The 9,431-nt window shown below is 38.4% G+C and overlaps 2 protein-coding genes across 2 annotated transcripts; both read right to left on the reverse strand.

The window, feature by feature from the left end:
• Positions 1 to 462: 462 nt before the first annotated feature.
• Positions 463 to 1,419, reverse strand: LOC148133222 (olfactory receptor 5AR1-like). Its single transcript, XM_087945134.1, has one exon. The coding sequence runs from the start codon at positions 1,408 to 1,410 to the stop codon at positions 463 to 465; it is 948 nt and encodes a 315-aa protein (XP_087801260.1). The 5' UTR covers positions 1,411 to 1,419.
• A 6,771-nt stretch (positions 1,420 to 8,190) lies between these two features.
• LOC113424779 (olfactory receptor 5AR1-like) lies at positions 8,191 to 9,191 on the reverse strand. The gene has a single exon (XM_026686632.2). The coding sequence runs from the start codon at positions 9,184 to 9,186 to the stop codon at positions 8,191 to 8,193; it is 996 nt and encodes a 331-aa protein (XP_026542417.2). The 5' UTR covers positions 9,187 to 9,191.
• Between the last annotated feature and the right edge of the window lie 240 nt (positions 9,192 to 9,431).

Genomic DNA, 9,431 nt, shown 5'->3' on the forward strand with positions numbered 1-9,431 from the left:
ACACAGGGTCTTTCAGCCCAACCTATCTAACAGAAAGGTATTGAGAACATTTATGTCTATGTTTGGGAAGAAATTAATTACAACACAATGCCCCCCGGTCCAAAAAAGAAAAAAAATAAGGAAAAAGAGCCAGTTTGAGGTTGTGGTTATGTTGCTAGCTTAGAAATCTGAGTGCCGGTCCTGCTTTAGGCCTGAAAGCCTGCTGGGTGACTTTTGGAAACTCATTGTCTCTTGTAAATGTCTATGGAGATTCTCAGCCATCCAGGGCACGGTTGTCCCAAAGGTGCTTTTTCAAGAGGCAACTGGACTTTCTGAAGAAAAAAAAAACATTTTGGGGACTCTCGTAAGGTACTTGTGGGCAAAAGAGGAGGAATGTATATTCACCACCTTGAGTTACTTATGAAGTAATAAAATTAGAATAAAAATCTGATAGATAAATAAAGCTGCTTTAAAAAAATGTATTTATTTTGTCCATGCTCTTCTCCAAGAACATCTTAAGGCATCCTTCACCTCCTTGTTTCTCAGACTGTAAATCAAAGGGTTCAGCAGGGGGATGACAATTGTGTAGAAAACAGCCAGAATTTTGTCACTCATGTCCTGGATGGGGGATCCATTGCTTGATTTTGGTCGGAAATGTAAAATAAGGATTGCCCCGTGGAAGATAGTAACTGCAATTAGGTGTGAAGTGCAAGTGGAGAAGGCTTTCAGCCTGCCTGAAACTGAACTGATCCTCACAATGTTGGCCAGAATACATATATATGAAAGAAAAACACTCAGCAAGGTAGTTGCTTCTACAAGTCCAGCCACATAAAAAATGAGAAGTTCATTTAGGTGAGTGTCAGTACAGGAGAGCAATAAAAGGGCTGTGATGTCACAATATACATGATTGATCTCAGACCGACAGAAGGACAATCTGAAAGTGAAAATGGTATGTAGAAGGGAATGCAAAAATCCCAGGAGATAGGAACCTGCCATCAGAAGAAGGCAGACTCTGGGAGACATGAGGACTGGGTACAGCAAGGGTTTGCAGATAGCCACGTATCGGTCATAGGCCATTGCCGCAAGGAGAAAGCACTCTGCACTTGCCAAGCCTATGACAAAGTACATCTGCATGGCACATCCAATAAAGGAAATGGATTTTTCATCTTCCAGGAAATTCGCCAAAGACTTACAGGCAACTACAGAGGAGAATAATGAATCTATAAAGGACAGATTGCTGAGGAAGAAGTACATTGGAGTGTGCAGTTGGGGGCTGATCCTTATTAAAGCAATCATTCCTATGTTGCCCACCAATGTAGCCATGTAAAAGATCAGGAACACCAAAAAAAGGATGATCTTCAGGGCAGGCTTGTTGATGAAGCTTACAAAGACAAAATCCTTGACTTTTGTGGTGCTGTTTTCTTCTGTCATTTTCCTTCCAGACCTGCAAGGTTAAAAAAAATATGGCAGATAAAAAAAGCAATATTTTTTGAATAATTAATATAAGTGGTTCAGAGAATTTGTGGATTCTAAATGTAGGAATGACCATGGGTTTGAGTTATGTAGAAATGCAAGGAAGTTTATGAAGAATGCAGTGTGAATTTTATTCAAAGTGTAACTTGCATTCTTCTTGAGAGTCTAGTTAGGAAACTACATAGAGAAATTCACAGCAAATTGAGATCTCTTTTTGAGCTCGCTAAAAATATCCTTCCAATCAGAAACTTAAAACTTTTCTGTCTCACTTTCATGCTGCACGATATACTGGGGTATATTTTCTACCTTTCCCCCAGTCACATTGGCATGCTGGTTGTGGGTAGTGAGCAATAGTGAAAACATGCCAAAGGCATCAGGTTTGCAAAAACTGGAGTAGATGTTGAATTCATTTAGGCTTAGGTAGAAAAAGTATACACCCTTAAGCTAAATATGTGTCTGTGTGCATATTAAAAAAAAAAAACAAATTGCCATAGTGGGAAACTGAGATAATTTAATTACTTTTACTTTTCACATTCCATTAATTATTTAGCGGTATGAATATCACTGTTTTTTAAACAAAATGCAAGAAGGAAGGAAGGAAGGAAGGAAGGAAGGAAGGAAGGAAGGAAGGAAGGAAGGAAGGGAGAAATTTAGTCCGTGCAATTATTTGTCTCTGAACCTTTTTCATGTATTTTATAATTCAATCTACATAATCAAGCTATTCATTTTATTTAATAAACACCTGTTTTAATAGGCATTTAAATGCCACTGTAGGGGCTATTAAATATTCATACATAAATATTACTTTTGTAAAGTAATCTTCTCTTTTCTCTCCCCTTCCTAAAATTAATAGAGATGAGACTTTCTACAATGCAAGGGACTAAATGAAATATTGATTTAATCTGAGAAACAGTGTGATCATATACCAGATAATTAAATACCTGATCATTTTAATGAGAGTGGAGACTTCTGGGATTCCAGTCTGATCTAGGCCACTGTATGCTTTTTATAGAGTAAATTAAAAGGAAGCCCCTGCACAGTTCATAAGAAATCCAAGTTCAGTTTAGCTCTTAGCTTCTGGCAGGATCTTTTTTATAGGCAGAATTCCTACTCTGCCATTTTGAATTCACTATAGAGAATCCTGCTTGTTGGATGACTGAGCCTCTGGGAAGCATCATCTCTTCTCCTTTCAAAGCTCTTTCTCAGCTTCAGAACAAAGGCTTTTCTTAGATAGAAATACCCTAAGCCTCAGCCAATAGGGAGTCAGTATCTCTATACAGAATATGTATAAAATCGATGGACACAGGGATGAGCAGACTGCCAAGAACCTCAAAGGATGAAATCAGTTCCAGAATTCAAGGAAGGTCCATAGAAGAGCAAAGGCCAATGAGAGAGACAGCTGTCATATCATTACATCATTTCCCAAAGCAAAAAACATCCTTACCCTGAAGCTCCCTATTAAATATGGTGTCATAATATGTCTGGTTTATATGCATATCCAAGCAGAGTTGTCTTTCCCCTACAGTGCAAACCTCATTTCTCCAGTCTCTGGGTGCTTGGAGAACATCTTAGCATCTTTCAAAGTCTCTAGAGAGGCTGTGATACTCTTCAGTCTCCAATGGGTCTTAGACTACAGCTATTCCTGGGTTGGTTAAGTAATCAGTTCCGTGTGAGGAAAGAAAAATTGTGTGTGTGTGTGTGTGTGTGTGTGTGTGTGTGTGTGTGTACAGACAAGAACCCCTGTGATCTTTTAATGATTTGGGTTTGTTTTTTTTGAATTTTTTATTCTTTTTGTGTAACACTCAGAATGAGCGGAGTGGCCTTATAAATTCTTGAAACAAAGAAAATTTAAAAATGAAGTTTGTTTGGTTTTACTTTTAACTGCTGCTTCTTGATGTCCATGCAGTTCAGGCCTGGTAAGAAGGTCAGTGTAGACGATTCTATCAAAACTTGTTCAACCTTCTGGGCCGATTGTGGTACAATCTATGGAGAATTCTATATACATCTGGCAGAATGCTGAACAGACCATAGGAACATAGGGAGAAAACAAGACAGTTAAGTGGACAATGGAAAAATGGGAAAAGAAAGAGAATAGAGGGAATAAAGTGGGACAAAGGGGAAAAATAAATAAAAAGAAACAAAAAACAATTTACTTCTGTTATATTAAGAAAAAAGTTTAATAATATATTTTATGTGTATTAAATATTTTTAATATATATTATATGTGCTTTATATATAATACTAAATATGATAATATGATCACTACATTTAATAATATATATTAAATACATATATTAAACATTTATACATGTTGTGTTTTATATATATATATATATATAAAACCCAGCTTCCTAACTAATGATAGCCGTCCATTTACCCGAAGCCAAGCTGCACTAAAGGCCTCCAATAAAGTAACACAATGCTGCCAACCAATCAGGATACAAAAAGAGCCAAAAAACAGACAGAAGATATTAGAGACACCAATCAAGCAGAACACAGCAAACTCCGAGACCAATAAACACAGACCAAGACTCCCAACCAATCAGGATGAAGAAAAAACCATTCTGGCACAGCAATAGGCTGCCCCAAATTTAAATCTGAAACCACTGTAAAAGTTTGACTCACAGACGGACACAATACAGAAGCCTGATGATGGCAGATGAGATTCTGCTGAAACGTTGCTACAACTTTAAAAGCACCACTACTATGACGTGGGAAAATACCCGAACAAAGCTGAAGGCCATATATATATATATGTTTTCTTAAGTTTTCGCGGGTACTTACATGTATGGCATTCAGCTTCGTTCGGGTATTTTCCCACGTCATTGTAGTTGTGCTTTTAAAGTTGTAGCAACGTTTCGGCAGAATCTCATCTGCCATCATCAGGCTTCTGTATAGTGTTCATCTGTGAGTCAGACTTTTACAGTTGTTTCAGTTTTAAATTTGGGGCTAGCCTACTGCTGTGCCAGAATGGTTTTTTCTTCATCCTGATTGGTTGGGAGTCTTGGTCTATGTTTATTGGTCTTGGAGTTTGCTGGGTTCTGCTTGATTGGTGTTTCTAATATCTTCTGTCTGTTTTGTGGCTTTTTTTGTCTTGATTGGCTGGCAACATTGTGTTCCTGTATTGGAGGCCTTTAGTGCAGCTTGGCTCTGAGTAAATGGACGGCTATCATTTGTTAGGAAGCTAGGTTTCATCTGGGTGCCTGGTTGGGGTGTGTTTGAGCTGGAGGTATCAGGGGGGATCTGTTTGTGCCCAGGTGTTTGCCTGGCTTGTGGTGTGGATATTTTTTTTGTTTGAGAGTGCAGGCTTCCAAATAATTGACAGTCTGGTGGAATCATCTCTTCTATTCATGCTTTCAGGTCTTTTTTCAATCTCTATGGCTTCTCTGATAATTCTGTGGCTGGGGTTTTCTATAGTGGCTAGGGTTTTGGTGCCATTGAAGTTGATGCTGTTACCTGTGGCTTTCATGTGTTGGACTAGTGAGGAAGTGTGTTCCAGCTTTTTTACTGCATTTTTGTGTTCATCCAGGCGGGTACTTATTCTTCTATTGGTCTGTCCAATGTATGTGGCCAGGCATGATGCACAGGGGACTTCATATATGCCTTGGTTTTCCAGGTCAATTTTATCTTTGGGGTTTCTAAGGATGGCTGCTATTTTTTCTGTCTGTTTTGAAGGCAGTCTTGATGTGACGCCTGTGTAGTATAGAACAGCTGTCCTGTCCTACATAAGAGGTACTACAGACAAAATCAGTAAGATACTACACAGGCATCACATCAAGACTGCCTTCAAAACAGACAGAAAAATAGCAGACCTGAAAGCATGAATAGAAGAGATGACTCCACCAGACTGTCAATTATTTGGAAGCCTGCACTCTCAAACAAAAAAAAATATCCACACCACAAGCCAGGCAAACACCTGGACACAAACAGACTCCCCCTGATACCTCCAGCTCAAACACACCCCAACCAGGCACCCAGATGAAACCTAGCTTCCTAATAAATGATAGCCATCCGTTTACTCGAAGCCAAGCCGCACTAAAAGCCTCCAATACAGGAAGCACAATGTTGCCAGCCAATCAAGACAAAAAAACCTACAAAACAGACAGAAGATATTAGAAACACCAATCAAGCAGAACCCAGCAAACTCCAAGACCAATAAACACAGACCAAGACTTCCAACCAATCAGGATGAAGAAAAAACCATTCTGGCACAGCGTAGGCTAGCCCCAAATTTAAAACAGAAACGGCTGTGAAAGTCTGACTCACAGACTAACACTATACAGAAGCCTGATGATGGCAGATGAGATTCTGCCGAAACATTGCTACAACTTTAAAAGCACAACTATAATGACTAACAAAGCTGAATACCATACATATAAGTACCCACAAAAACTTAAGAAAACACACACACATGTATATATATATACCTACCTACCTACCTACCTCCATACATACATACATACATACATATAATAAGACACACACACACACACACACACATACACATAGGTCATGACTTATGACCATTTTTCACACTTATAATCAGTGGAGCATCTGGTCATGTGATCAAAATTCAGACTCACTGACTCACATTTACGATGGTTGCAGTGTACTAAGGTCATGTAATCAGGTTTTACAAACTTCTGACAAGCAAAGTCAATGAGAAAGCCAGAGTCACTTAACAACCGTATTACTAACTTAACAACTGCAGTGATTCACTTAGCAACTATGAGAAGAAATGTCATAAAATGAGGCAAAAATCACTTAAGAAATGTCTCACTTAGCAACATAAATTTTGGGCTCAGTTGTGGTTGTAAGCCAAGAACTACCTGTATATATAATGGGAAATAAGCCTGCTACAGAAAGATTCTTAAGTCCACTGGGGAAGCAACAGAAAGAGACTCTGAGTAACTAAATTTAATTTACCCCAGTTATGAGATGAGTTGGAGAATTGCTCTGCTAGATTGCCAAGAATCCATTGCACTACCTTACAGCAATGATGACCTTCCCTGGAATTCAAATGGTTCACACTTCCTGCCTTTTCCAGCTTTACAGGGCATCACAATAGCTACTTCACATACACCCACCAGAGTGTGTTCTTCCTTTATAGCTGGAATGCTGGTGTGGTCCAGCTAATCCAGCTACTGGAAAATCCATAGGGAAACCAAGTAAAAGGAGAGGAAGGAGAGCCTTGTACTGACACCTAGAAGACTCCCCTACCCATAAGACACGGATACAAATTTGCCATGAGCCCTGGGAACTCATTGTTTGATTTTAGGACAGTCTGGATTTTTCAGCCTAACTTACCTTACAGAAAATTATTGAGAAAAATACTTTCCTGACAGCATGGAACTACTTGAATACACAGTTCTACTCTTCTAAGTCAGCATTAGAGAAATTCTCCAACAAGCACCCAGGGAAGTAAATAGGGTTGTCCTATGAACAGCTGCTGGACAATTTCTAAGCTGTAAGATCAGATCAATTCAATGGGTGTGTATTTATGTATCTTTTCTTTGTTTGATTCTGGATCCATGTGATAAGGAGAAATGGGCTAGGTTGTGAAAGTTAACTCAATGTGACCACTTCATAGACCTAGGAAGACACCACATCTATCTAGAGCTTAAGGAAACAAGAAGAGGTTGTGTTCAGTTCCTTAAGTATAGTAATCTAATGGGGCTATACTGCAAATTCAAGTCAATAGAGGACACCCTGGCATGTCTCTTCAATCAGAAATTTTGGCTTTGATAGCTGAACCTAGTATTATGGTTATGCAAACCCAAAGAGTTTCAATTTGGGCCATAGGGAGAAAATAATCAAGAAAGAAACTAGATCAGATTTTCTGCTTATTGGTTGGATGGTAAATGAGAAACAAGCCCTCATTTACATGCTCATAGTTTACCCAGCCCCATCATGACAAAACAACCAAGTACTGACACCAGAGAACACCAACAAGGATATCTCTATCACTTCATTTGGAATTAGGTGGGTAAAAACCCAGGATGAAAATATATTTTGATTTCCCCCTTTCTAAAATTTATTCCTAGGAAATATACAAGGAGCACATGTGTCACATGGAATGGAAATGCATGGAGAATGTTAGAGGATCCATCAACTGATTTCACAGCTCAGGGTGAAGATGTGCATAGATTGATTTATTCATTTGACTTTTAAGGCTTCCTGCTCATCATATGATGGTGGACAACTAATATAGGACTAAAACTATAAAAACAACAAATTCATAAAAATCATTTTTATTTTGTATCAGACAATCAGACAATTAAATCTGAAACACTCATAAGCATTGTGGCACATTTATTAGTATGCAATATTGCAGGTTGACTTTGCCCACTGTCACAAATTTGATCCTGACCGGCTCAAGGTTGACTCAGCCTTCCATCCTTCTAAAGTTGGTTAAATGAGGATCCAAATTGTTGGTGACAATATGCTGACTCTGTAAGCTGCTCAGGAAGTGCTACTGTATAAAGCACTGTGAAGTGGTATATAAGTCTAAGTGCTATTGCTAAACATGATGCCATGATTTCTTGGCCTTGTGCCTAGAGAGAAAAGACGTCTTCACACTTTGTCATCAAGTACACAAAAAGAAGAATAGTTGAGAATGCAATAAAGCATATTAAATCTTTTATAGCAAAGAACATTCTGCTTTTATATTTCAGAGAAATTATTTACAGATTTGTTACAATACCATGGGCCCTCTAAATTAGGAAAGCTGTTGCTTTTTTAAAACAAAAAATATCTAATTATTTTGACCCAGACTCTTCTCCAAGAACTTCTGAAGGCATCCTTGACCTCTTTGTTTCTCAGGCTATAAATCAAAGGGTTCAGTAAGGGGATAACGATTGTGTAGAAAACAGCAAGAATTTTGTCACTCATATCTTGATAGGGTGATCTGTTGCTAGATTTTGGTTGGAAGTGTAAAATAAGGATTGCCCCATGGAAGATGGTGACCACGGTGAGGTGTGAAGTGCAAGTGGAGAAAGCTTTCAGCCTGCCTGCGGCAGAGTGAATCCCTATGACAATGTTTGTGAGAATGTATATATAAGAAACTGTTACACTCAGGATGGTGATTATTTCCACAAGCCCAGCCACATAAAAGATCAGAAGTTCATTGATGTAAGTATCAGAACAGGAAAGTGATAAAAGTGCAGTGATGTCACAGAAAAAATGATTGATAACTGAACCACAAAATGAAAGTTGGAAAGTAAAAATAGTATGTATAAGGGAATGTAAAAGACCAAGAACATAGGAACCTGCCACCAGAAGAATACAGGCCTTGGAAGACATGAGGACAGGATACAACAAGGGTTTGCAGATTGCTACATACCGGTCATAAGCCATTGCAGCAAGGAGGAAGCACTCTGCAGTCCCCAAACCTATAAAAAAGTACATCTGTATTGCACATCCGGTATAGGAAATTGAGTTTTTGTCTGCCAAAAAATTTGCTAACATCTTTGGAGCAAACACAGAAGAGAAGCATGCATCCAGAATGGATAAGCTGCTGAGAAAGAAATACATAGGGGTATGGAGACAGGCACTGTTCCCTATTAAAGCAACCATTCCTAGATTTTCAATCAAAGTAGTTACATAAATGAGAAAGAATATTAAAAAGAGGACAATCTGCATTTTAGGACTGCTTGTTAATCCTACTAATATGAAGTCCTTGACAGCCGTGGTGTTGTTTCCTTCAAGCATCACATCCAGATTTTTGCCCCCCATATCTGCAAAATTCCAAAGTATAGATAAGGAAAAAACAATGTTTGTTTTTGTACAACACAAAACAAATGTATGGAGTTTATTACCATCAGTCAGTAAAGATAATTAAATAAGGTGATAAAAATCTTTTGGCAATAAATCTGGGTTCCAAATGAATAACTATGTCAGTTTATTGCCTGCAGGCAGCAAAACCAATAAGTAATTTTGAACTGGCTTAAGAATTTAACAATTGTATTTAATCTATAACC

The sequence above is a fragment of the Notechis scutatus genome, chromosome 1, assembly GCF_049901735.1.
Source record: "Notechis scutatus isolate UNSWTSFEM ecotype Mainland chromosome 1, rNotScu1.2, whole genome shotgun sequence".
Classification (NCBI taxonomy): domain Eukaryota; kingdom Metazoa; phylum Chordata; class Lepidosauria; order Squamata; family Elapidae; genus Notechis; species Notechis scutatus.